This window comes from Varanus komodoensis, unplaced genomic scaffold (assembly GCF_004798865.1).
Source record: "Varanus komodoensis strain SLA01 unplaced genomic scaffold, ASM479886v1 scaffold39, whole genome shotgun sequence".
Taxonomy (NCBI): Eukaryota; Metazoa; Chordata; class Lepidosauria; order Squamata; family Varanidae; genus Varanus; species Varanus komodoensis.
The window spans coordinates 6,881,539-6,909,506 of record NW_025335922.1 but is presented as its reverse complement, the minus strand read 5'-3'; the positions used below and the strand labels follow the sequence as shown (position 1 = coordinate 6,909,506).

Here is a 27,968-nt window from a genome sequence, read left to right as displayed (position 1 = left end):
GCCACACATCAGCATTTTTTCATTAAACTGGAAAGTACTCAGCAGAAGAGACTCCTCCTTTACTTGTGTTTCCAAACTAGCAGAACAGTGCCATAAAGACACAATGCTGTGAAACAGGCTTTAAACTAGTTTTTTAAGCTATGTAGGGAATGAAGCAAATAAAGTCAGATTTGCTTTGAGTTTTGCAAATTTGACTTTATCTTCCCTTTTTTTCTTCTCATATTCAGAACCTATATATAAAATTCATGTAGCCACACCAATGCTTTATGACATTATTTTGCTATTTGGGCAGATAAGAAAAGGAGACTTCGTTATTTGTTACAAGGAAATATTAAAAATCAAAAGTACCATTCATTCTTTAGATAACTAATCCAATTTATCAATGTGTTAATAGTACATTGCAGATCAACTTTGGACTTTGTGTAATTTCTTATCTATCTTTCTCAGTCACTCAAACAGCAGAGAAGTAAATTGTTTCACAAAATGGCCATGCGTAAATGTTTGGAAATTCCAGTTAGTTTGAGATCAATGGACTTACTTCTGATTCAGTGGTTGGAAGTGGGCAGAATCAGGAGTTTTTCTTTAGACTTATCTAAGTTGAGCTGCAGTTTGCACATTTTATTGTTGTTTAAATACTAAGGAATTTGGAGCAAATGAGACCATTTGTGCAACTTTACAAACATTCTGTAAATCACAGCATTTGACATTTTTGCATATTTTGCACAAGCTGGGCCCAAAATGTACATAGTTCTAGCAGTTTGTAGAAAATCAGCCAATTTGTGAAAACATGTCAAATCCTTTTCAAGTGCTGATTTTTGTAAAACATGCAAACTACGTGATATATGCATAAGGTTATGCAAATTATATAATTTTATATATATATAATGTAATTTCACAATGCAGCATACCCAACCAGACAGTTCAGATTTGGAGTGTGAAATAAACAAGGTAGTAGAAACACAGAAACAGAGCGAGTCAGAAGGGGCCTCCTGGGCCATCTAATTTGACTCCCGGCTCCAGCCAGTTCTGCTCACGACACGCCCACCATGTGCATGTCTAGCCTAGTAGTTGTTGCAGGTAGCTCTGAAAAGTCAAGGCTCAAAAGCAAGATTGGATGATTAGTCAGGCAGAAGCTGAGAACCAAACCATCCTGGGCATACTGGGGATAAACCATACAACAAGCTGGAGAGGAAACTGAAATGGGGAACAAATTATGTAGCATCAGGTTTTCCAGCTGTTTGGCTGCAAGTTACATGAACCACCCTGAGGGTTTAGTCAAGGGTCTAGGAAAAGGAAGGGAGGAGGGGGTTGTTTCCAGTTGGAATCAATGCTTTGCATGGGCAGAAGCTACTCAGCCAGATTAGAGGGATCATTAGTTTGATTTCTGGAACTTGTTAACAGCACTCATAGAAAATGCCCCATGTCACAACAAACTGTGTTAAGCTCCAGTAAACGACTATGTTTTATAAGCGCTTCATTTTGATCTGCTGGAAGAGAAAAAGGGTGCAGAGATGCATCCAGGACAAATGTTGCCCCATTTACCGGAATGTCTTCAGCATTTAAAATGTGCAAATAATAGCCTGTCTTGGAGATGGAAGTCTGTGAATCAGTTTGACTTGCATCATAGCAAGTTGACACCAGCACAGGCTTGGGGAATGAGAATCCTGAGGGCTGAGTCAGGAAAATCCACTGGATTTGCACCCTGCCGGATTCTTCACACATCCCTAATGGAGATATCATTGTGCATTTATTAGGATAAACGTATTTATTGAGTTGCCCTGCTGCCTACTTTTCTTCATAAAATACATGCTATAATTCCAGGCAAACACTCTCCTCAATACTGCATGATAAATGATTAGCTGTAAAGCACCCTTTGCCTCTATTTTGAAGTCTTAAAGGTCAGGTTAGACTAATTTGTCAATATAATTCCTAAGCCTTCGAGCTGGAAGTCTCACACTGCTTCAGAAATTCACCTTGTAATTGTATTCTCACAGTCCTCACTATAAATTACAGTAGAATATGTCTATTTCTCCTGGGATTTGTACAGTGTGGTAAAATGTTGCTGTAAAAATCTACGTATGTTTGTGTGCTTTTTCATTCACGCTGAGTCCTTTCCATATACAACAGAGTAATTTCTACTTAACATCCCAGCTGTTTTAACATTTATACATGGAGAGGCTAAAAAATTTTCACACTGAAAGCATGAGTGTCATTTTGGCTTACAGCCATAGAATACATTGGTGTGTTTAAATATCTCATCATAAAGCATTATTTTTTCCCCTTTGCTGTCTTGCCTGCCACCCCTGGTATTTGCTACTGTGATTTACTTACTTACTTGAATGAACGTGATTATTTTCCCTTGGAGCTGTACAGCAGTCTGCTAAACTAGCAGGGCATCCATTGCATACTTCCACTTCAACCAGCAGTCACTAAGTCCCACAATTAAGGCTGAAATCCTACACACACTTGCCTGGGAGTAAGCCCCACTGATCTGAATAGGACCTATTTCTGTGTAGACATGTATAGCATTGCACAGTTAAATCATTTCTCTGAACAAACATCCAGATGTTTCAAGAATTTACACTGAAGCCAAAATCAAGCGATTTTTTGCTGGCTCAGCTCCTCTCTTAATAGGGTTGACCCATTCAGGCAGAAATATATGCCTGTATCCACGTTCTCTTGCATTTCAGTTGAAAGTATACTTGCATACAGTGCTCTCCGCACCCAAAATTAATCTAAGTGACTCAAATGAAGAAGTGATAGTTTCTAGCATCAGGCACCGATTCTTCGTTCATTTGTTTCTGTTTCCTGTTTCTGAACTGCACTGTGTATGAATATTAGCCATTGTAGGACTGTAACAAAATATTGTGTACACAAGCCCCATGTATGTCTTTCATATATTTGCTGAACGTTAATGCTTTTTAAGAAGGTCTTGATTGTGTGTTTTTGATTCCACTTTCAAAGCAAAGTATTGATGAAGGATATTTGCTGTGCTCTTATGTTGCTTTATGTGAATTCCAGAGCAACTGCCTCAGGGCCAAACAAGATATGATCTGTCAGAACCTTGAATAGGATGTGTTTTAAGTAAGCCAAGGAAGGCCACGCATTTGGATTGGGACCATGGTACAAAGCGAGGGGGTTCAAGCCTTCCCTCTGTGAAGTTTTTCTGATTTGCCCTTCGCCTGCCACATCCCAATCCAAATCCCCCCCCCCCCAGCCATTACTACTACTTAAAACCAGACAAACAAGGGGATCTTATGCACAGATCTGTGTGTCACAAACAGTATGGACTTTGAGGCTTATCACATTCAATTCATATCCATTGAAACCAATAAGAATGTTGGAATGGATCTGCTACAGTTTGGCAACAAAGCTGCATCTAAGTATGAGCCTATTAAAAAGACAACTTCCTGATTCTATTTTTCCTACCTGCATCCTGTCATTTTGCCGGTGTAAGCCACTCTGAGCCAGTCCTGGAAGAGCTACTAGGTCATCGTGTCTTTGTTTCTGCTACTGAGTGTATTCGTTAAAGATTACTAAAGGGTATCTTGTTATTGATATGTGTCTGTACCAGTTGCAGTTTGAGGTTCCTTGCATGCCCCTTCTGCAAACCACTCAGCCAGCATAGGACTAGCATGAGAAATGTTCCCACTTTGTGTAGGGGAAGCTTGACTGCCACTCCTGCCCAGGGGTTCAGCCTGCGTCAGCACTGCAGTTTTCTCCACCTGAACTAGGAGGCTGTGGGGATCTGTATGCTCATGCAATTCATCTGATGGCAGGCCCAGCACTCTGAAAAAAGACCAGTGCAAACAAGGCCTTGGGTGTAGTGCGGCTTGTTTTGCAAAGGCTGTTATTTGGCCGGTGGGAGAAAAGACAAAACTCCTTGAAATTAATGAAGGAAGTAAGATTCACTTGAGAATGTTCAGTTGACCAAGGAGTTTTGGATCATTCCCAAAGCTGCACTTGTCAGGCTACTTATTCTCAAGGAGTTCTACTGACCTGATCAGACTATTTCAGATTTATGGGATTGGAGGGAATGTTCCCATCATGTTTTTGTTGTGTTGTTACTGATGACAATCTAATACGAGAGACTAGAATGTTTTGTTGTTTATAGAAACCTACTGAAAAAATGATAACTGGTGTATTTCAAATGAGAATAAATATTGGTACAAATATTCTAATTCTGCAGTGATATATCATGGAGTAATTACCCCAGGAGAACCAATCTTCTTGGCGGGGCAGAAACAGGTTTCTGAAATCATATTCCACTGGGCATTACCTTTCATTTCATTTCTTTCTTCTTATATGAAATGTGTTTGCATGAGAAGCGTGTATTTCATATTTGTTCTTAGAACATATGGTTGCCCCATGGCATACTGGCTATGGCATGGGCAAAGAAGGCCAAATTAATCAAGAACCTGGGAACTAACATTATGAAAAGCTGAGGTTAGAATTTCCACTTCATCTCTAGAAATAATCCACCCGTGTAATTGTTGTACTTACTCATCCTTTAGTAACATCTACCTTACATCCAAGAATTGTGTCTATTTTAATATTCAGATAAATTGAAAGAACTGTCCATAATCCAGACCACCGCATAGAGCTGAATCAAAAATGAACTTCAATCACACCTTAGAGATATTTTTAAGTATGGTCTGCAGTATATAAATCTATTAAATAAGTACATATATTTTTCTGAGCAGAAACACACTACCAACTTCTAAATTGTTAAGCAGGACCAAAGTGACCACACAGTTACCTGGGAGTGTGACCCATTGTACATAGTGCAATTTACTTTTGAGAAATTATGCATTTTCTCAAAAGCTCTTAATCTTATAGCAGCCTGTAATATACGCTTTCCATTCTACCTAGACTGGATAGTTCTTATAAGAGCTACTCTCTTCTTAACATCCCCAAACCTTACAGTTGAAGAGGCTCATGCAGAATAAATATTTTTTCTTAAATGCTATCAGCATTGTTTGCAGAGGTATACAGTAGAATGCAAACTGTGAAATACTTGATAATTTTGCCTGTTAGAACTTTACTGCACACATATATATAGTTCAGTGCTATGTGTGTGGCTTTTTCCTATATTAAGAAACACTTGGAGATATATATATGTGTGTTTAAATTTAGTTGAGTTTTGTTTTGGTTGTAGGTTAGTCACACAATCTGATTGGCTCCATTGTGTCTGTTAGATTAGCTGCCTGAGCCAATCATTTGTGTTTGTGCATAATTAATAAAGCTTCATGTATTAATAGTAATCTTGAAGTAGTGCTAGACCCCTGCCTATTTTGACTGTCCATTTGCTTCTCTTTCTCTCTCTCACGTTTCACATGACTAAGGATTAAAACATCATCTTATCATAGTTGTGAACATAATTTCACTCAACAAGTTCTGTACTTTTGTGTTTAGCAAGTTAAGTGCTTACAACTTCTCTCTCTCTCTCTCCCTTAGTTGCACAGTAAGGATTTTTGAATGTATAGTGTCATCTAAGGTAAGCTTTCATATGGTCCCTGCATATGAAGCTTATGGCTGTTGTCATGTCAAACAAAGCCTACCCTATGTATGGCATAATTTTCATTATGTCATTTAATTAAAATAGGGTAGTTAAACCAATATTGCAATAGACTGACTTTTATATTACTACGCTCACAATTAACAGATAACCCTGAATCTGCCCAATAAATGCTTGTGATTACAGCTCCCTGTGATAATGCAGCCACTAACAGCTTATATAAAGACTTCAGCAATATGCAACAAAGCATGAGCCCAGTTAACAGCTTACTACACATACATAAGCAAGCCACTATCAGGGCATCCTAGCATTTAAAGCTAGCTACTTGCCTCAAGGTTCAGATGCCTCAAGAAATGATGCTGTTGATACCCAGCTATTACCTAATTTTTCTTGAAAAAAATTACATTACAGTGACTTTAAAGAATGCTTTAAAAGCATGCTTTTTTCTTTTGTTTGTCTTTCGCATTAAGAAAGTGTAGCTCAAAAGAAAAAAAAACCCTTCAGCAACTTTTCTTAATTACTTTGAGTCAAAATCAGTTTACTTTGATATGACAGATTGCACAGGAATGCCTTGTGTTTTTCATGTTCATGAATGTGGAAGAAACCATCTCCCCAAGGGTCAATGATAAAACATGGCGCAGTAAAGCCAAAATGTACAGGTGGTATTTACTAAGCTAATTTTCAAAAGGTTTTTAAGGTTTTTGATTAATGTTGCAAATCAGAAAAACACCAAAAGGTAAGTCTGTTATTAGTGATTGTGCTTGAGATTAAGAAATGGTGATAGTTCTGTTAGAACATCATGGAGAAGGAATTATCGCGTTTTTCTCCCCTGAATGAGTATCAGCTATCTAAAGGAACCACTGCTGGAGTTTGGACTTTGAATAGTATTAATAAAGACTATGCACATGATTCTGCTGCTTCGTGAGACCTAAGTATGGTGGGAAGACCTCCAGGAAATATGCTGGACAATCAGAAACGTGTCCTCTGACCACCAAAAATCTGCAGTATTGTGGCTTGAATTTGAGATGGGTGTTGAAGGAGATAGTACTGTTACTATTACTGCTAGTGATAGTAAGCATAGCAATTTTTTCCACTGATATTAAACACATTTTGGGGGAAGTGTGTTCTACTAGTTGCATGTAACATATAAGCAAGTTAACAAGCTTTGGATGGGTGATATAAGCATAAAATGCTTTCCTTTCCCTTCAAAACAACTTAAGACAACACACATTTACTCTGACATCACAAAACTTCTGAAAGTGGACCAAACTGAAGTACTGTAATTGAGGATTCAGCTGAGAATTTTGCTTGCTGTGGAACAGTCACATGACCATATTGCCCATGAGCCAACACCCAATGGCTGGACTAGATGTTGCCTTAAATGGTTGGCTCTCCATGTCTCCTCGTGTTTGCCTACTTGAAGTGGGTATGTGACATGACATCACAGCATTTGGCAAATGTGTGCATATAGGAGAGAGGTGACACAAAATGCTGTGCTGTCATGCATCTACTTCCATTGTTAAGCGTTGTGTGCAAGAGGTATGGAAGTAACCATACATTTAGGGCTTAATCCAATGGGGAGAGGTGTGAACCTCCAAACTAGAAGGCTCACATTCATCCACTACAGAAAAATCTTTGCCTCCCTGCTCCTTCCTCTATGGATTTCTGCTAGTTGGCCATTTTGTATTCTGGTCTCTCTAGACTCATCTCCTTCCCTTTGTCCCCTCTCAACATTGCTTTCCTAAACTCAGTGAGCAGTTGCTGTGGTTCATTCCATGCTGATTGCAAAGGGGCAGGAAACGAGGCCAGACCTCTGTTTCCCAATTCCGTTGTGCGAGCACTGTCTCCAGCTGCAGAGCTGGGAATCTGAGCTATCTTGTGGTCCCTCAGACAATGTTCAGGGGCCATCCGATCACTCCCTTGATGTCTCATTTGCCTGATGAACATCACATTTGGCTGACATTCTTCCTATCAGAGAGTGAGAGCTGAGTAATAGACCAGCTCGCACAGGGAATCTGCGTTTGCTTCTGCATCCCTTGGCAAATGTAATGTGTGCTCTGGTCTAGCACAGCTTCCCACATCCAGCATCACACTGAGTCTTCTTGCCCTCACTCACCATCACAGGTACCATGTAGGTCGGCAACATCACAATGAGGGCCTTCTCACTATGTTCAGCAGGTGACAGTGTGGAAACCTCCAGCCTGATTGTACCAACCCACTTAATAAGTACTTATGGACTTTGCAGCCAAGGCAAAGGTAACTTGCCATGAGGAGGCCACGGTTGGTGCCAATGGCAGAGTAACCAGGACATGTGCTCAAATGTTCACAGCTGGATCTCACTTTCTACAAACTCCTGTCCTCTTGGTTGCTTTAACTCCGATTTTATTCCTTGTCCGTAGGTGGGGTCTCATTCTTCAGACTACTAATGCAAGGGGTGCCCCCACATATCATTCAGTCCTATATGCAAGAAATACAAGCAGGCCATCCTGATGAAAAATAATGCCTGGCCACAGTGCTTCTCCACTGCCGCATTGGATACTGGTAGCCAGCGCCGCACAGTTTTTAAACGCCTGCCAAGGTCTGATGTATGCCCTGCCCTCTTCCTGCTGCTGCTGGTGGAAAGAACATACACGCATGGATTGCTTTTTGGGTTGAAATGATTTAAGTGGAAGTTTATCTGTGTTCTGTAATCTTCCACATTATGTTTTTGTTTTCTTCTCTCTTTTTTAATGCAGAAAAGAAAAGCTGAGCAAATACGCATGGGAGCTGATCTTTTAGTTTGTACTTTATATAGTTAGCTATATTCTTTTTCTGAGAAGCAGATACTGCTAACCCAGTGGCAATGCAGCCAGGCCTTGAAATACATACCTCTTTTGATAAATAATGGATTTAACATTTTTCATAGGCTGCTAAAAACAGACTGCTTAGTACACAATTTTCAGCATTTAACAGTTATTTCAGCTCAATGCATCTTCAGTTAAAAGATTTCAGTTTTCTTTACTGTCATTAGTGAGTCCCATTTCTCTTCGCTACTATCTAACCTTTCATGTAATGTACAATAAAGCTGAAGTGTTTAAAGACCTAGCCAAACATGTGAGACTTTTGTGTTTGTTTCATTTTTGGCTACTGTTGCCGTTTGGTTTGTGCTGTTCCTTTGCCTTTTTGTTACTCAAACTGCATCTCAAGATCCTAGATTATGAGTGTAATACAAAGGGAGGTAAGTTCAGCACATGGTTGGGCAAACTGATTGGCTATCTACCAATAAACAGGTATAGACAAATTGTAGCACACAAATTTAAGTGCTAGAAGATGTACCAGCAATTAGTCATGGAATAAAATTATTAGAGAGCTGTGTAATCCTTGCCTCTAGCAACCAAGCCACGGAGCCAGCAGTTTGTACCACTGTTTCACAATGACTCCTGCAACCCAATCCTGAACCCATTACCTGGGAGCAACTCTCAATAGGCACAAATTAAGAGGAACATGGGCACGCACGTTCATGTAGTCGGCTTTGCTTCCAAATAATGCTACCCATTCTGTGGAGTCATACGTTTGTATGGTAAATGTTGAATGACCCAAAATCTACAGCGGTTATTCAAAACAATAGAATCCACCACAACAGCCCAGCTGCACATGAATGTGCATGCATGTACACATGCATGCACAGAGAAAGCAGCATTTGTATGCATCAACAGCCTGGTTTGTATGATGTATTCTCCACTTGAATGCAACCAAAAGTACACCTTTAAATGTGTTGTACAAACTCCCTTTCCAGTACAGTCACTTCAGCTAAGGAAATCGCAGTTGTAACATGCTATTCCAATGAATGTCAAGGACAGATCCTGTAAATCTGAAACATGATCCATAGGTATTCCTCAAGATGCAGTAATGGTCAGTAATGACCAATGCAACCTCGCATGTTCAGAGAGATGCAACTGAATAGCAACTGCAGCAAGGAAAGCTTTTGCTTTCTAAGTAGGTTTCACAGAGACATCTGACTAGCTCCTGTGAAAAGCTGGTCCAGCTGGATGTGTTTTATTCACTGGTGTTATCAATGCAGAAATCTATGTACATTAAGCATTAATGCACAAAAATCAAGGTTTCCACCCTGAAGAGTATAAAGTAGGAGATGAAATAATGCTCTCATAATCCTGTTTATAGTTGGTGAAGGGATTATGCAGAGAAACAACTCCATTCTAATTCCTGTGACAACTTGATGTGTTCCTATGCAAGGCAATTGTTAACATGGAAAAAATCAACAAGAACATGAATGTGGTTTGTCTTGTAATGCAACATGGGCGAGATATACAAACCAGAATATATGCTATGCAAATACAATTTCATCATTTAATGTGACACGAAATTGACATACCCAGCCTGAGTCATACTGAGAAAAATGTCTAGCCGCCCAGTTGACAATTCAAATCCTTCTTCTTTTTCTACAATTAAATGAGAGGAAGAAACTAAGTTAGTGACAGTGGAAGATTAGGGAGCTGCAAGTAGCCCATCTGAAAAAAGGTAGAGAGTTGCTCCCAGCTGCTGCCACCTCAAATGACACTGCAGTAGAAGATGTTACAAAAGTAGAATTATCAGGTCATTCCCTCCCACCCTTGGCAGTGTGTCTTTAGCAGCAGCATGGCATGCGAAAACGCAAGTGGTGCAGCTGCCTCCATGGGATATGAATCCTTTAGGTCACTCAGCCAATGGCGAGCACTTTTCTTCCCCCATTAAAGAGTTGCCGCTTCCCAGGGTGGGCTTCTGGGCAAGCTGTTCTTGGCACTTCCCCATCCCTAAGAGGACCCACTTAGACAAGAAGATCAGACCAAAGTCCTATCTAGTCCAGCATACTGCTTTCCTTGTGGCCAATGAGATGCCAATGAGAAGCTCCCAAGCAGGCAATATGAGTGCCGTAATACCCTCTTAGTCACTTCCCCCAGCAACCTGTAGACAGATGCATTCTGCCTCTGACACTGGAAGTAGTATATAGACACCATGACTAGTACTCATGGAAAGCTTCCACCATCATGGATTTCTCTAATCCCTGTTGAAATCTGTCCAACCTGGTGGCCATCACTACATGCTGAGGAAAGGAAACCTGTAGTTTTAATTATGCACTGTATGAAACAGTGCTTCCTGTTCTCCATCCCAAATTTCCCACCAGTCAGCTTATTGGGATAACCCTGGGTTCTAGTGTGAAGAGTGCGAGAGAGAAATGCATCCCTCTATTTTTTCTGCACCGTGCATAATGTTATACTTCTGTGCCATAGACCTGTTCAGTCGACCTTTCGTTGGGGCTAAAAAGCCCCAAATGTTGTATCCTTGCCTCCTAGTGGAATGACCTTAATCAGGTGCTGCACTGTCCTAGCTCGACCATGTTCTCTTTGAGGTGCAGCAGCCAGAATTCTACACAATATTCCCTGGGTGGTCACAGTATACTTTGTACTTTGTACAAACTCCTTTTCCTCCTGCCATCGCTCATTTGCTTGCCCTGCCTCTCTGGGACAAACTATCACTGCCAAGAGGACAAGGCAGAGTGAGGCCAGTATTTGCACGGTCTTTTCACAAAGAAACGGCAAGGAATAGCAGAAGCTGGGTTGTGAAGCCCTGGAGATTGAGGTAGCTGTAGAGCTCCTTCTCGGGTGTGAGCCTCAAAGGGTGCCCAACTCTTTACAGACCCCAGCCCTTCCTGCACTACACGCGTCCTCTGATGTCACAGCTGACCAAATCTACCACCACATATTCTTGGTCTGGATATTCTATTGTAACACTTTTTAAGCTTCCTAGTTGGGCAATTCTGTAATTTAGGTGCCATAACTAAAAGGCCTCTATCTAAAAGGTTCTTTTGAAAGAGGAACAAGGGCTCCCAAAATTTAATGCAGATCCTGAGACAAAACACAATTTTCAGCTGCAGTTGTGTGGTTCCTCCGGAAGGATGTCCAGCAGCCATGGAAGGCAGTGGACTTTCACCCTCTGCATTAAGTGCCACACAATTCTGTTCATGTTTGCTCAGAGGTAAAACCCACTGTGCTCAAAGGAAGCTACTCCTAAGGAGCCCTTTATCTTTTCCAGTATGGCCCATGAAGCCAAGGAGAACTCACCCAGGGATAAGAAATTTGTTAGAACTAACTAGGAACATCTGGTATTTATTGTTCATTTATTAAGAGTACTTTTATCTTGCTTCTCCACCAAAAAGGCTTCCAGGGCAGCTTATGCATATTTAGTAAAACAGGCTTGCAATCCAAAAAGACACAACACACAAGGAAGAATAGAAGGGAAGGTAAAGGGGGGCAATTACACAGATTTTCAGGGCCCTGTTTCCGCTCCTAACTCTTTCTGTTCAGGCTGTCGGAGTAGCTGTCGATCTCCTGTGAGACTGGAAAGAACCGTATCAAGTTCAGGCTGACAGCACAATCCCATAGTTGTTTACCCAGCAATAAACCCTACTGTATCCACTAGAGCGTATGTTCCAGTAATAATGTTACAGAGTTAAGCTGCCAACCCATACCATTTGGCAAAGCAGAGGTGCCTGTCCCGCGGCTTAGGTACTGGCAGGAACCGCTTTACAGTGCAGTATGCAGGGGGCCCACCGCTTTGCGTTCGGCCCTGCCCGCCACTGGCCTGCAGCGCCAGGGGTGCTCCGAAGCGGCGCTCGGCCCGCGGGCGGTCAGGCGGTATGCGCCTCCCCTCCCCTTCAGCGCTGCGCCCCACAGCCCAACCGCGGCGCCCGGGGCACGCGCAGCACCGGCTGCTCTGTCGTAGCAGGCACTCGCGCCGCCTCCCAAGCGCGGGATGCCTTCCAGGTTGCGCCTTTCCCCTCCAAAGGGAAGCCCTGGCCGCCGCGGCGCTTCGCTCCCTCGCCGCGCAGCATTTCGCCCTGCCTGGGGCGCTAGCGGCGAGCGCGCCGCCAGCGCGGGCGCCGCTGGCCACGGGCGCCCCCGGCGGCTCTGGTAGCGCGGGCGAGCCGTGCGCCCGTTTCTCGCGGCTGCGCTGGACGGGCGGCTGCGGCTTCCCTGCGCCCGCCTCCAGGCGGGGCGGCTGCTCCTGCTTCGCTCTCGGCCCGGCCCGGCCCGCCCCGCCGAGGGGAGGCGGCCGCTCCTCCCGCCGCGCTGCGGAGCCTGGGGCCGCTCGGAGCGCCGCGGCCGGGGAGGCGCAGGGCGGCGTTGGCTGGGAGCCGCCATGGCGCTGCCGGAGCCGCTGAGCGCGGCGCAGCTGAGGCGCCTGGAGCAGCACCGCTACAGCGCGTCGGGCCGCTCGCTGCTGGAGCCGCCGCTGCAGCGCTACTGGGCCTGGCTGGTGGAGCGCACGCCGGCCTGGCTGGCCCCCAACGCCATTACCCTCGGCGGCCTGGTCCTCAACCTGCTCCCGACGCTCGTGCTCATCAGCCACTGCCCCACCGCCACCGAGCAGGTAGGCGGGCGGGCGACGCCGGCTCCGAGGCGGGCAGAGCCCCCCGAGGGCGCGTCCCTCGCCGCCTCTCCCTCGGGGGGGGGGGGCTGGGCGGGGGCAGGAACCGCTGGGGCGCGCGGAGGGGGTCCGGTGCTGCGGAGACGGTGGCCCACGCCAGGGTTGAGCTGCTCTCCGTGGCTACATAGTTGGGGACAACGTCCCCTGGGCGGTACTTTGCAGATGCCTCGAACGTCCCTAAATCAGCCCTGCTGGTCAGGGCTGATAAGGTTGCAAGAACTGCAGGGCGCTGAGTTGGGGAATCCTGTCCTAGACGCATTTCCCGGGGAACACGGGTGCGATCCGTGCCCTGCGCCCTTGAGCCAGGGCGCAGTGCTTGGAGTGTTGGCCTGGGACTTGTGAAAGCCAGGGCCTCGACCCACTCAGCCACCGGGCCAATGCCCGACTTGGGGCCCTGCACTCATTCGCAGCTATGTGAAGGTAAATGGTAAGGAGGATTATGTAAACCACTTCAGGTTTCTTGGAAGGAAATAAGTGTCACAGAAAGTACATCAGGAATTTAAGCAATGCAGATAATACTGCGTTACAGACAGAAAGTAGCATTGCATTAAACTGATCCCTGATTGAAAGTGAAAGTGCAGAAACAGAACTGGCTCTGAATATTAAGAAAGCAAAAATCATGACCTTCTGAAGAATTACTGAACTTCATTGTCAGCCTTGAAAAGACTGACTCCATTACTCAGTCAGCAATTTAAGAAAGACAGAAGACTGAGAGTTGAAAGCGCGGCTGTAAAGCATCTAGAAAAGGGCATCAAGTGGAAGGATGTTTCACTGAAGACCAAAGCCAAGACCATCCACATTGTTCTATTCCCATATTCTATGTGTGGGTGCAAAAGCTGGACAACAAAGAACGTTGACAGATTTATCCCAAGTAAATGTAGATAGGATTGCAGTCAGAGATGCCTTGAGTTGTGGTCTTACGGCAGGGATGGAGAGTGTGTGGCCTTGCTAATGATGTTGGACTTCAGTTCCCATCATCCCTCAACATTGGTCATACCTGCTAAGCCTGGTGGGATTTATAGTTGAACAACATTTGGAGGATCACATGTTCTTCTCTGATGCTTATGGAAGGAAGTGAGCTGCATGGTAACTTAAGTATTTAGAGCTTTCCTTTGTGATGGAGGGTGTGTGGGTGGGGAGAGATTAATACATAGGAATCGCTGGATGGTGGGGTGGGAGCCAGTGACCTCTGCTGTAGGTGACTGGTTGCTGTGTTGCTTCTGTTGCTTGCATGTTGCGTCTTCCTAGCATTCTCATAACACATGCATCTTTGCTGCTGTAGAGCCCAACCTGTGCATATTGAGAGCAAAAAGTGCTGTATCTGTCAGCTTACCCCAAGTAGCTTGGAGTGGTAGGATTGCCTTTCTGTCCTAAGAAGGTGGAGTTTCGGTACATGGCTAGTAAGAGCTGATGGCGCAGTGTTCCAGGTGTTGTAGAGGGCTTTGTCCAAGGCATTGTGCAAGTCTTGTGGAGAGCTGCTGACTTGTGCCCACTGGTGGAGAAAACAAGTTGCCTGCTTAAACTCTAATAATGCTTTTGTAGTGCTTTTCAGGTTCAATGCCAAGTATGGGTGGAGGATGTTTGCAGATGAACCAGTCACCTGCCTCAGTCTACCTGCCTTACAAAGGACTACCTGTAACAGCAGTGCCAAGGGGCAGAACTCTTTCCCTCCTCTTTACCAACTTGAGCTTGTATTTGAGCCCTCCCCTGAGCCCACCTGGCACCAGCTTTTTCTAGCACTGCATTAAGATTGCCCTCTACTTCCAGGCATTCAGTGTCTATAATGAGACGTGTCCACTGTTTTAACAAGCCTACTTCCAGGGTGGATAAAATTCACTTTTTTAACTCGCAAAAATTTTGGATTTTTAAAACTTGATCAGATTTTTCTATTTAAATCGGAATTGTTTAAGAAAATACTTTTTGAGGAAAAATCTATCTAAAGATAGTTTTCTGTTTAAGATACATTATAGTGCAAAGGTGATAATGAAATGATTCATTATTAAGGATTCATTCATATTCATTAAGGATTTATTTCATGAAATAAGGATTAATTTATAATTTAATTATGTAACATGAGGCTGTATATTCATGCAATGTTTACATTTTTTTTAAATCAATTTCATTTGAAACAAATCCTCCCTGTCTAGTTCTATTGATTTTTTGTGATTTAAATTTTTAAATTTTGTGTATTGGAATTTTATGCTGTGTTTTATTTAATTCGTATTTTATTTCATTCTGTTTTAATTATTGTATCTGAGTTTATGAATTGCTATGAACCACACAGAGAACTTTAGCTACTGGGCTGTACAGAGAGGGAGGGAGGGAGAGAATGCTTTCAAAAATGCTTATTATTAATTTAAACATGCATGGCAAAGTCCACCAAGTATCCACCCTTGCCATTGCCCAACAAAGGCAGCAGACACCAAAATTTTCTGTCTTGGTGTCATCTGATAGGTGTGAAAAGGCAAGCTGACAAATGTAACCAAAGGTGTGAGTGATCTGAGCTCATGAGGATTAGTGACAACTTGTTTACCCCCTTCACAGCAAGATCTTCATGATTTTATTTCTTTGGGTTTAACTGGACTTAATTTGGATTAATATGTCCAACTTGGGAACATGCAAAAATTTGAGCCATGCTGTTTATAGAGTGGTAACTTTTGACAGCTGTCAAAAATAAAGCTTTATTTTTGAAGTGGGATTTAGAAATTTAGTAGGATTTTTAAAAATGAAGGGCAGGGACCTGTACAGATATATAGAGTCTATATAACAAGTTAAGGTGGACATTTCTGGTAATAATTCATCCCTGATGTTTAACAGTTCAGAAACAGAACCTAAAAGAAAAAAAATCAAGGAATACACTAAGATGTCAATAAAATACATTGAAAGAAAATTCCAAAGACATAAAAAGGCTGCAGTTATTTCATAATGGTAGAAATAGAATAATCAACCCTTATCAAAGTAGAGCCGAAAATAACAATATTGACTTTAAAATAAAAGACAGATATGTGATTTTAAAATGTTAAAAGGTAGGCGTGTAAAAGAACTTTGGTAGTTTGCCTAGTACCAAAAAAGCTGGGAGTGTAGGCACAAGAAGAGTTGCACAGGTGGGGAGCCATCACTGGAAAGGTCTTCCATCTGTTTGCCACCCTCCATACTTCAGGTGGGGGGACCATGCATAGAAGGCTTCAGTTGGATGTCATAAAGTACAGTATACATGAGAACAAATGTTCCTCAGAGGAACACAGCAGACAAGCATGTTTCACTAAAACTACTTGGATGGCATGTCAATTCATTCTGTCTTTTCTGATAAGATGAACATTTACCTGCCTGACAGTTTTCAGTCCAGTTCTATACTTGTACCTGGAAAGATTTTCTGAGAAGGTTCCTGGATTCAGAGCTTTTTCTTTCATTCGCTAATGCAAAGATGCTGAGTATGGAAGGAAAATCCTGGCCAAACACCAAATGTATACTTTGGTTTGGTTCAAGCTTATATAAAGAGCAAGTGTCTGTTTTGTTTATAATACTTATATCTAGGCTGTTTAAATGCAATATAAAGTTAAGTAAAATGTTACTTAATTGAGGTGAGGAAGTCAGGGTTCATTTGCTAAATCTTCTAGATGTGAGCATAGTGTTTGTTTGCACAATAATGACCATTTTTACAACTATCCAGGGTCTGCCTGACCTGTGGCTTTTATCTAGTAAACACAGTACAAGGCTAGCAAACTGTGTGTGTGTGTGTGTGTGTGTGTGTGTGTGTGTGTGTGTGTGTGTGAGGGAGGGAGATTCACTGGTGGTATAACATGTGAGTTCTTAAGGAATGATATGGTGAGTACTGTCTGCCAACACAAAGAATCTTTAAGGGACGTGATAACAGAGCTTCTGGGCAACTTCTGTCTGTACCACATGTTGTAGCAGTTAGCTAACATTGCCAGAACAGATTGTTTTTGTGCCTTTATTTCAGGCTCCTCCTTGGGTGTTCCTCTCATGCGCATTAGGACTCTTTATTTACCAGTCACTGGATGCCATTGATGGAAAACAAGCCAGAAGAACGAATAGCAGTTCACCTTTGGGAGAACTCTTTGACCATGGCTGTGATTCTATTTCAACAGGTAACTTTTTAAAAACACTTGTTTTTGTGTTAATAGAATTGGCAAATAGAAAGCTTACTAAAGTGGTAATGTTGCTGCACATAGGAATATATTTGTGTGTGTGTGTGTGTATGAGAGGGAGAGAGAGGGAGAGAGAGGGAGTATGCTTTCAAGAATTTTTATTTATTTATTTAGAGTATTTGTATGCCATCCCATCGCATAGCCTCGGGACAGCTTACATAAAATAAAATAAAACATAATACACATTTAATCATGCATTGATATTATTTTGGGTATAGAATATGCTTTCTTTAAGTGCTGGTCTTAGAAATGTGAGGCTTTCTAGCTGGTGTTGGACTGGAGCAAGCTTGGCTAGTGATAACGGATGGTCAGCCTTGTAGTTCAGCAACTTCTGGTGGTCCATGTTTTCTCCACTCTGCTTTACAAAAACTTGGCAGGAAAAAAAGGCTTCCAGCTACATTGGGTGAGGCATGCTGAGAATTGTAGGCCGTTTTTTCCTATCCAAGCATGCAGGATTGCACCCTTAGTGAGTCTGATCTTTAGTTATACTTCTTTACAAAGAAGCCCTGTCTTTTTTGAAGCTTTGCAAAAAGGCACAAAACGTAAGGCTTTCCAGCTTCAAGTGCACTGTCAAATCTGTACATAATCTGGTAGTTAAGAAGGATGTGTCTTGGCTGTAGGAGCATCAGGCACATGGATGCATGGAGTACATGGAAGTAGGGTGTTTGCTTCTGGTTGATATTTTCCTCTGGTCAATTGGACTCTTAGGAAAATGAACCATGATAGAACCAAATGAACCACTGATTTTTGGCACAAGCAGGTCAAATGGACAGACTGGATATGCCTTAGAAAATTAAAGGTTGGAGGGGGAGAGAACAGGAGAAGTATTATGGGAGTGGTAGCTCAGCACACCTGGAGGATGCCAGGTCCTATTCATTTGTGAAAGGGCTTCACAGTTGTTCTGCACCCCATAGTTCTTGATCACATGAAAGCAAAATATTTACATATCATCCTTGGAATGGCTGTGGCAACTAACAAGAACTAATTGGATTTTTCAGTTTTCGTTGGTATTGGAGCCTGCCTAGCAGTTCGGCTAGGAACAAATCCAGACTGGCTGTTTTTTTGTTCCTTTGTTGGGATGTTCCTCTTTTATTGTGCTCACTGGCAAACCTATGTGTCTGGCATGCTGAAATTTGGAAAGTAAGTAGACTCATGGATAATTTTGGCTTATGGGTGGGATAGAACTCTAATAAATAATTTGCAAGCAAGTTATTTACAATTGCTGCTGCAATGGGCAGAGTTGCCCTGTCTCCTACTTACAGAGAATACTCCCCTATTTGAAGATGTCCTTTGAGGGGCTCTGCAGTTAAAATCCAATTTAAAAGTAAAGAACCCTAAGAAGGGACAGGTTATTTGCTCATTATTTTCCCCATCACAGTGAGATATATTGTAGACTTAGAAATAATTAATATAATGTAAATATAATATAATATAATTTCATCTATGCATATAAATTAGCATATAGCATATAATAATCTTTATCCTATTCTGTCATAAAAATGCATGGGATTGCTTCTGATTCTTAGATACTTAACCTATAACCGTCTGGGAATATTGACCTGGATTCAAAGAGTTGATAGTGTAGCTTAAATCTGTAATTTGAAGGCAGTGTCAAACTTCTTTGTCTTTAATTGCAGCCTATCTCATGCTACATAGTAAACTGACAATTTTTGAAACTTACACTGAAATCCTATACACACTTACCTTGAAGAAAGCCCCACTTTCTCCAGTGGGGCTGGCCTATCAATAGGTATGCAAAGTACTGCAATGAAAGCATAGTTTCAAAAGGAGTTCTTGATATGGCACAGGATTGTTTAAAAGGAAAAAGTCACACATGGTATTTTAAATGGATTTCAGCCAGTGTATATTATTTTTTCTATGCTGTGTTTTGGTTTGGCCACCACCAGCTATCAATTTCAACCCAGTTTACATGTCACAATGGCAAATCATGGATTATTTTACTCATGATTTACTCAGGGGTGCATGCAAAGCACTATCACTTATTGTAAACAGTCTGCAACTTAGATGGCCACAGGTTGTGAGCATGATGTGTGAACTCAGACATCTTGCTCAGAGACCTCATGGCTAGTTGCTGCATCAACCTCTGGCTTGTTTAGCAGCCTCCAGTTGTGCCACTTGAAGGTAGTTTACAATAAGTGGAAGCAGCTGAGGTGAGGCAGGTAGCCCATGATACGCATCTTTACATGTGAACTGCTAATTAGTGTACTAGGGAATTAGTTTTCACTCCTCGAGAAGGGGCAACATGTATTTTTTAAATTTTGGAAATGCTAACCTTCCTTCCTGATAGGAAAATACTGCTTAGTTCATTATGTTATCTTTGCTAGTCATTATTCTGATTTTTTAAAAAGGGGATTAATTGTATTTATTTAGCAGTTATCTCTGTAGAAATACACTGAAATGTCATGTCATGTCCAAAACACTTGGTAGAATTTCCCAGAAACTTGAGACTTTACTTCTGGCAAGGTCATTTCAATATTAGATCACCTGAAATTATTTACATTGGGTTGAATCCAGGATTGGCTTTTCTTGGATAGAAAGCCTTTCCCCCCACACTTTTCTTTTGTCCTTCCATGGTTCACTCCATTCAACAAGATCCTCTGACTAGGTTTGAATAATGATAATTCACCATGGACTAGCCATGGTGAGTTTTGTATTGTCTAAACCCAGAGCCATTATTTCTGGATTGCCTTGTTTTTCAGGAACAAACAATGCAGTGAACCTATGGCTTGCTGTAGGGTTGTTATTGCCTAAAAAGGGTTGTTGTATTGTCCAAATCCAGGGATGATGATGAAGATTATTATTTTGGTGGCCTGCCATATCAGCTACAGAGCTGCTTGGCCTGAATAACAACAAAGCTCATGCTGGTCATGCCAAATGATGCTGAAATGGCACTCTGGAAGGAACATTACTCCTGAGCAGATGTACTTCTTTCAAGTGTGCACCTATGACTATTTAATCTGGATTGTCTTCTCCAGTCAACCTCCCTGTCAAAAAAGGAGACTAGGTATTTGACAAGATGAGGTTTCCTATTTGCTCATTGGCACACAATTGTGAAAGACTGGGGAAGTGATAACAGGAAAAGGAAAGAGGGGATGGTAGTGCAAGTCAGAGGCACCATAAATTGGTTAGGAGACAAAGGAGAAAGCAGGTGTGGAGGTGATATCTCCTCTTTAGTAACGTTGAACTGGCATTTCAACAATGTCACTTCAACTAACATTTCTCTGTTTCAGGTATTGAACTGACATTTCTTAGTGTCCTACACCTTTTCAACACTCCTCCGACTCTCCATCTCCTTCAAAAAAGGGAAATATTAACTATCCCTCCACTTTCACAACTTTTTCTCTGAGACATTATTGTGGTTCCTTGACATTTTAAAATGCAGACAAAGAATAAGTGAGAGAGAGGGAGAGAGAGAGACAGATAGAGTGAAATAATATGCATATATAATGGCTGGGGAGTAACTGGAGAGAAAATTTGTACCAACGTAATGGTTGGGAAATGAATGAAGGGGACATTTGTGCACCTACAGTAACTGGTTCATTACTGCAATGTGCAAATTTGTTCTTCATTAACCTCTAGCCATTAAATTTTATATACATTTCCTGCCTGTTTACTTCCTAGCAGGACAAATTTAGTAAATATTCCCAATAGTTTTATGGTATGTTAGCTATCTCCCTTCACTACACAACTGAAAGATACAAGGAAATTGATCAGGCAAGACTACTTCTATCTGACAACAATAAGTGGGCACTTACAAATTATCTATGGAATAATAAATTATGACCACAATTGTGCATTTTTGAGTCACTAATTTTTATTTAGGGACTGAAAGGGGGCTGCAATCAGAGTGGGGAAGGGGTCGGAATGAACAGACAAGAAACATATTGCCAGAAAAATCTCTTGGGTGTGTGGTGGAAAAACCTGGAGTCCTGAAGGGCAGGGAAGGTGAGAACAAGCCACCCTCAGTACATCTGCCAGGGGAGCTGTGTATTAATCCATGAACAACCTACTCACCATGATATATTTGCAGGGTAGCTTAGTGTAACACACAAAACCCATCATCTGTGTAGTATTTTCAAGGGTCTGTTGGGACTTGTGTGTTGGGGGCAGAGAAGTCCATTTACACCAGACCATTTGCATCTGCCTAAGTTTGGGTCCGACCTGTTTATCTTTGGTACATGTTTGATTAATGTAATATTTGGTAAATTATTTCCTGTTTATTAAATATATGAAAAGCCTTAATGTGTACCAATCTTGTTTCTCTCTTTTTCTAGAGTTGATGTAACGGAAGTACAGATAGCCGTAATTATACTCTTTTTGTTATCTGCATTTGGTGGAACAACAATGTGGGATACAAAGGTAATTGGATATAGTAGTTACACTTGAATTATTAAATATTTAATCAGATCTGTGCAGGTGTATAACTATTCAGTAGTTTCTTCTAATCTGTTATATTTCACCCATATTGCATTTTGTTAAATTTTGATTTTTATCATGCTTTTTAAAAGTGAGACCTGGCTTTATATTGTATGTTTACCATAGGATGCCTTTTCCCTTGTAGTTCCAGTACTCCGTCTCCTTGGTGTTGTGATGTGTCATCCTGTGCATGAGTTTAGAACTACACAAAGGAAAAAGACCCCATCTGCCATAAGTGATCTTTGTATTAAATCACTCAAATCATTCAAATACAGAATGCTCTGCATAGAGAGTTTAATTTCATAATATTCTCTGTTTTGTATTCTTTGTTGTAGAAAGCTTGACTGAGCTGTTACTTAATGCTGTTGTAATTCTGCAGTAGCATCAAAATATTGTACTGAATTTGTTGTCAGTGCAGTACATATCAATTTAGCAAAACATCAAAGAAAATTTATATAGCTTGTACTTTAGAAGATGCACCGTACTTAATCCCTGTTAAATGTGTTGGGGAGGTGATGGCCTGTTGCCTCTGTCTGTGTGATTCTTCAGCTGCTTGGAAATCTAGGAAATCAGGAAGGGTAATTGTGTATATAAAATGCATGGAGAGGTTCTATAGAGAATTGACTCTGGGGAATACAGTGTAAGGTTTTTAAGCAGCTACAGTGTAGCTCCTACTTATCTGAATACTCCATTAGAATTGAATGGAAGTAGTTTGGTGTAGCTGAATAATTGGAAACTTCAGTATAATATGCTGTGAAATTTTATTAAGTATTTTTCTTGAAAAGTGTATGCTTTGTTTGAAATTATTATATTCAGTTGTAATTTCAAATTTTTAGAAAATAGCATGCAAGTTATTTTGTTTTGCATGAACTGCTGGATTGATTGAGATAAAGTCATGGCTCATACATCATGGCAACAAATAACAGGTTAATTGTGGGGTTGTGCAAGGCATGCAGACCATTCCTACTTTCAATGAACAACTTAGAAACATCAACTTGTAGGTTGTGATATCTGAACTTGGACACTCTGGAGTTAAGCAACACATAATTAACATATGATTTATTCTTGGATTAACTCTTCTGTTGTTTAACTCCTAAATAACCCAGTGTCTTGAGGAAGCATCCTGCCTGTAGGTTGGTTATTGAAATTGGGAATGGCTTGCGCAGTCACAAGATTTACCACCATGATGTGTAAACAACTCCACGGTAGTCTCAGTAACAGATTCATAGACAAGTTTATCTTCTACAATGTAACCTGCTAGGTTACAGAAAATTCATTTTTTACTTTTCTTTTTAATCCTCTGCTGCCTCTTGGAAGTTTTCTACCACATTTGACTAATAAAGGTAAATATGTATACTAAAGGTTTATTAGCTGGAGTTTGTGGATAATGCAGTTCTATAGCATGATTTAATTTAAACAAAACAGGCAGATGGTGTTTGCATTTCCTGTGGTGTTACTGCTGTTTTTTGTCAGTGAATTTGGAGGAACTATCCATTTTTTCAGAAATATAGATGATTGTATATAAAAGTAGAAATTGGATACATGTTTTAGGGATGTTATTAACTGTGAATTTAAGTAATGTGTACAACTTTGGGTTTCCTTAACAGAATTAAACTGCTGTGCTCTTCATTTGATATTAATTGCATGACTGTGCTTTGTATTAATTTTATGAAGAAAAATGGATAGTTCAGAGTAGTATTTTTTTTCAGGAATGCTTGAATATGTTAAAACTTTTTACATTTACATGCTTTTTTCCTATAAGATTCCTGTGCTGGACTTAAGACTGAAGATGGTTCCTATTGCTGGTATAGTGTGTGGAGCAATATTTTCCACTTACAATTATTTCAAAGTAATCTTTGGAGGAGGAGTGGGGAAGAATGGATCTACAATAGCAGTAAGTTTTCTAGCATGTTAAAATGTTTGATACATAAATATAACAGTGTAGTCCTGTGCATGTTCACTTAGATGTCCCACTGAATTCAAAGGTATTTTCTCTCAAATAAGCATGTATATGATTACAGTCTTAACATCTCATATTGTGATATTGGCATATGTAATTATATCAAATATGTTCTCAATTTTATTGCATCTTCTTATATGTAGAAACTTAAAAATGAATTAGAATGGTGTAACAATTTCTATGAAATGTTGCACTTTCCTTATTTCTGGGTTAAACTACTGTATGGGGCTGCCCTTCAACTAGTAAAAAATACTTCTGACAGTCTGCTGGCTGGCATTAGATAGAATCACTTCCATGTTTATGTTTGTGTTGGTTTCCTGTTTGTTTCTGGCCTCAATGCAAATTAGTAGTTTTGCCTTTTATCATCATAAATAGCTTGGGATCCATAAATGTCATGTTAAAGACCATCTCTGTCCTTATATTTATTCCCTAATTCTCATTTCAACATCTGAGGCCTTGCTGCAAGATATGGTTGACTGAAATTTGGAACAGGGCACCTACTTTGCAGAATCCCTGCTGCAGAAGGTTTATCAGGTCCCAAGCATTTCATATTTTTAACCAGTTAGGGAAAATATAGCTGATCCATAAAGCTTCTGGTTGACTAGGTTGCTTAGTTTTAGTCTAATGCTGCCATGATTGATTGTCTATTTTTTGTAATTCTGTTCTGGGCCAGAGAAAGAAACTGTGGAGCCCTGTAGCTTGTTGTGATGAATTTGCACAGGATACCACAAGTCATGCAGATCCAGTAACAGAGGCATTCAGAGCACTGTCTGCTCCAGTTTATCGGATGAGCTTCAGTTATTGAGACCTGAAGATGTGGACAGGGTGCTTTGCTTGGTCAAGCCCAGCCTAGCACCTGTGTGCTCAACGCATGCCCATCAAGGAATTGATTCATACTTGGGCTGTAATGCCTCCTTGGGAGTGGCAGAGAGAGTGCCACCCTCTTTAAAAGAGGCTGTAATTAAGCCATTCCTTAAAAAGCCTAGCCTGGACCCAGAAGGTATTAACAACTATAGACCTGTGGCCAACATCTCCTTCCTTGGCAAGGTGCTTCAGCAGGTGGTGGCTGAACAGAATGAACTAGACTGTCTTGATCCATTTCAATCAGGTTTCAGGCCTGATGTTGGAACAGAAACTGCCTTTGTTGGTCTGTGGAATGACCTTTGCCAGGGGAAAGGTGGGGGAGTGTGACCTTGTTGATTTCTCATGGACCTTTTCAGTGGCTTTCAATACCATTGACCATGGTGTCTATCTAGATAGGCTGGCCGGGCTAGGAGGGACATGGCATTGCAATGGTTCTGCTCCTACCTGACAGGATGATTTCCAGAAAGTGGTGCTGGGGGAATATTGCTCTGTGCCGTGGCATTAATGTCATGGGGTATCGCAGAACTCCATTTTATCCCCTGTGCGCCATTTTATCTTATATGAAACTGTAGGAGGAGGTTGTCCGGAGTATGGGCTGAGGGGTTAATGTGCAGATAGCACTCCGCTCTACCTCACTTTTTCATCAAAGGTGAGGCAGTGACCATTCTGAATCAGTGACTGAGCATGATAATGGACTGGATGGGGGCCAACATACTGAGATTCAAGCCAGACAAGACAGTGATACTGTTAGTGGGGGGAGGGGTCTGTCCAGCTGGGCAATATTCAACCTTTTCTGGATGGGGTTACACTGCCCCTGAAGGATAAGGCTTGTAGTTTGGGGGTGCTCCTGGATCCAGAACTGTCGCTTGAGTCACAAGTGGACACAGTGGCATGGAGCCCCTTTTATCAGTAAGCTGATATATCAGCTACAGCCCTATCTGGACAGACAGAGCCTAGCTACAGTAATCCATGCTCTGGTAGCCTCTCATTTGGATTCCTATAATGTACTAAATGTGGGGCTGCCTTTGAAAATGGTCTGGAAACTCCAACTGATTCAAAATAGGGCAGCAAGATTGTTAATGGGAGACCATATTACATCAGACCTCTTCCAACTACATTGGCTGCCAGTTGAAATCTGGGCTTAATTTAAACTGCCAGTATTAATATTCAAAGCCCTAAATGGCTTGGGACCAGGCTATTTGAAGGAACGTCTTGCCCCGTATGTGCCTGCCTGGATCCTAAGATCTTTTACAGTGACCGTTTTTGGGGAGCCCTTTTTAAAGAAAGTAAGGAGGGTAGCTACCAGTAGAAGGGCCTTCTCAGTTGTGGCACCCTGCTTATGAAATGAGTTCCTCAAAGAGGTGATCCTGGTGCCTGGTGCCTATTTTTTTCAACTCCAGGTGAAAACATTTTCATTTTCCCGGAACATCTAATTTTTAAACTTTAGCTTTTACATTGTATTTTATCATGTGCTGCTGCTATACCTTGGTGCTAATTCCATTGCATTTGCAGTAGATTTATTGTCTTAATGTTTTATGTGGTTTTTGTGTGTTTTTAACTTCATTAACTACCCAAAGAACTTTGGCTATTAAGCAGTATAAAAATGAAATAAAATAAATATGACATTAGCTGGTTTGAATTTATCTTGAGGAAAAATGGAAATAATTAGGTATATAAATCTAAATAAATATATAACATTTTTCTGTACCTTTCAGGGAACAAGTGTTCTCTCACCAGGCCTCCATATAGGATTAATCATTACTTTGGCAGTTATGATCTATAAGAAGTCCACAGCACATCTGTTTGAAAAGCATCCTTGCCTCTATGTATTAACATTCGGATTTGTGAGTGCTAAAATCACACAAAAACTAGTGGTAAGACATTTTTACAATGACATATGTTTGTTACTATTATGTATCATTCTGATGTAGATGAATCACTGTCCTCAGCATCATAGCCTAAAATGGGGAGGGTGTGAACTAATCTCATAAAACCATTGTTTCCCAAAAACATCTGGGAAACAACAAACATGGCTCTTACTCTAAAACATGGCAACATGAAGTATTAACGCAAGCATAACACTGAATGATTTCATGGTATTCTTTTGCTAATACTATTGTTAGTATTAGCAAAAAAGGTGCTGCTGTGCAGTTCCAGCCTTTGTATGTGCATAATTACTTGAAAGTAAACCCCTTGGACATAGGGATGTATTATAAATTAAAAATACTCAGATTGCACATCAGGTTTGTTTTTTAAATCGACACCCTACATCATACTCTTTTTCATGTCAAGTGACAACCTTTTTATTTTTCCAGAAATTTCAGTTTCACTCCAATTCTGTATTGTATTTTTAATTTTCCTACATTTATTTTATACTATAATTTCAACTATTTTTATACTGTATTTTATACTGTGTATTATGTTTTTCATTGTTGTGAACTCAGAGAGTTATACTGGCTATTGCACAGTATAACAATGTATTAAATAAAATTAAAACAAAGTGTATTACAAATTTGGTGCCCCTTCCCTTTCTAAGCCTTTTTCTGCAAATATTTCTGACTGAGAAATAAGCAATAAGACTACATCTAAGGCCAGATAAACCTGTTGAATCTTTCTTTCATTCTAAAAGAAGTTGCTAATCTTGCAGAATAGAAACTGTAGAACTGTAATCTGTAATTATGGTATGTATAGATTTGGGTACACCCTAGAAGAAAGATATAGTTGACAGAACATTTAAATTGTAAAAACCTAAGATGGAATCGAAACAGTTTAACTTGGGAACAAAATTTGTTTTTATTTACAGATAGCACACATGACAAAAAGTGAAATCTACCTACAAGATACTGCATTTATTGGACCAGGCCTCTTATTTTTAGACCAGTACTTCAACAGTTTTATTGATGAATATATCATTCTGTGGATAGCACTGGTGAGCAATCTTCTATTGTATTTGCCTAGTTTATATTAATTTTGCAAATTATGGAAAGTTTATTTTCCTGGGTTTTTTTTTATGATGTAACTGTTTTGAATTGATCGAGATTTGTGCTCCAGATAAAGGCAGCAATACAGGTGGATATACTCAACTCTTTGTTGACTCATACACTAGTCAACATAAAGTTTTTATATATAAAATATAAATATTAAATTTGCTTTTGAATTTTGCATTGTAGACTTTTTATGGAGTTTTAATATGTTTTGATAAGATGGATCTTTTATTGCTATTTTTAATGTGATGTTGTAAACTGCCCAGAGAACTTTGGCTGTTGGGCAGTATAGAAATTAAATAAATAAATGGGTGCCTAACTGGTAAGAATTGGTGCAGTATAGCAGCCAAGAGACTGACATCCCTTGAGCTCACACTGCCTTAGGAAAGCTGTCCCCTCTTGGCTTCAGTTTCTTCTCATTTTCAGTACAAATACAGTTTGCTTACCTTACAGGATAGTGCTATTGATATGCTAATTGACTGGTACAGCTCATTAGATCTTCTGTTTGCAAATGTTGGATTGAACCTATTAAAATGACATCAGCCTTAATATGAAAATAACAAAAATACATG

General features: G+C 40.8%; 2 protein-coding genes and 1 long non-coding RNA gene across 6 annotated transcripts in view; 2 read left to right on the top strand and 1 right to left on the bottom strand.

The window, feature by feature from the left end:
* The window catches only part of MYBPC1 (myosin binding protein C1), a 99,103-nt gene extending 90,536 nt beyond the window's left edge, over nucleotides 1-8,567 (top strand). Inside the window, exons 27-28 of one of the 2 annotated variants that reach the window (XM_044441075.1) lie at nucleotides 5,458-5,497; nucleotides 7,918-8,019. In XM_044441075.1, the coding sequence (XP_044297010.1) occupies nucleotides 5,458-5,468 (11 nt within the window). In that variant the 3' untranslated portion in view covers nucleotides 5,469-5,497; nucleotides 7,918-8,019. Of the gene's footprint in view, nucleotides 1-5,457; nucleotides 5,498-7,917 lie in introns of both variants that reach the window. The other variant, XM_044441074.1, reaches the window with a different exon arrangement.
* LOC123028830 overlaps nucleotides 1-12,901 on the bottom strand; it is a 59,547-nt gene extending 46,646 nt beyond the window's left edge. For 2 of the 3 annotated variants that reach the window (XR_006415770.1, XR_006415768.1), the window contains exons 1-3: nucleotides 12,853-12,901; nucleotides 11,814-11,891; nucleotides 9,891-9,957 (exon numbers count right to left, since the gene is read on the bottom strand). This is a non-coding gene — a long non-coding RNA (uncharacterized LOC123028830). Of the gene's footprint in view, nucleotides 1-9,890; nucleotides 9,958-11,813; nucleotides 11,892-12,023; nucleotides 12,344-12,852 lie in introns of those variants that run through there. The other variant, XR_006415769.1, reaches the window with a different exon arrangement.
* Nucleotides 12,668-27,968, top strand: part of CHPT1 (choline phosphotransferase 1) — a 20,264-nt gene continuing 4,963 nt past the window's right edge. The window contains exons 1-7 of the mRNA XM_044441076.1: nucleotides 12,668-12,925; nucleotides 16,944-17,091; nucleotides 18,150-18,291; nucleotides 21,447-21,531; nucleotides 23,351-23,482; nucleotides 26,128-26,286; nucleotides 27,216-27,341. Of these exons, the coding sequence (XP_044297011.1) occupies nucleotides 12,695-12,925; nucleotides 16,944-17,091; nucleotides 18,150-18,291; nucleotides 21,447-21,531; nucleotides 23,351-23,482; nucleotides 26,128-26,286; nucleotides 27,216-27,341 (1,023 nt within the window). The 5' untranslated portion in view covers nucleotides 12,668-12,694. The remainder of the gene's footprint in view (nucleotides 12,926-16,943; nucleotides 17,092-18,149; nucleotides 18,292-21,446; nucleotides 21,532-23,350; nucleotides 23,483-26,127; nucleotides 26,287-27,215; nucleotides 27,342-27,968) is intronic.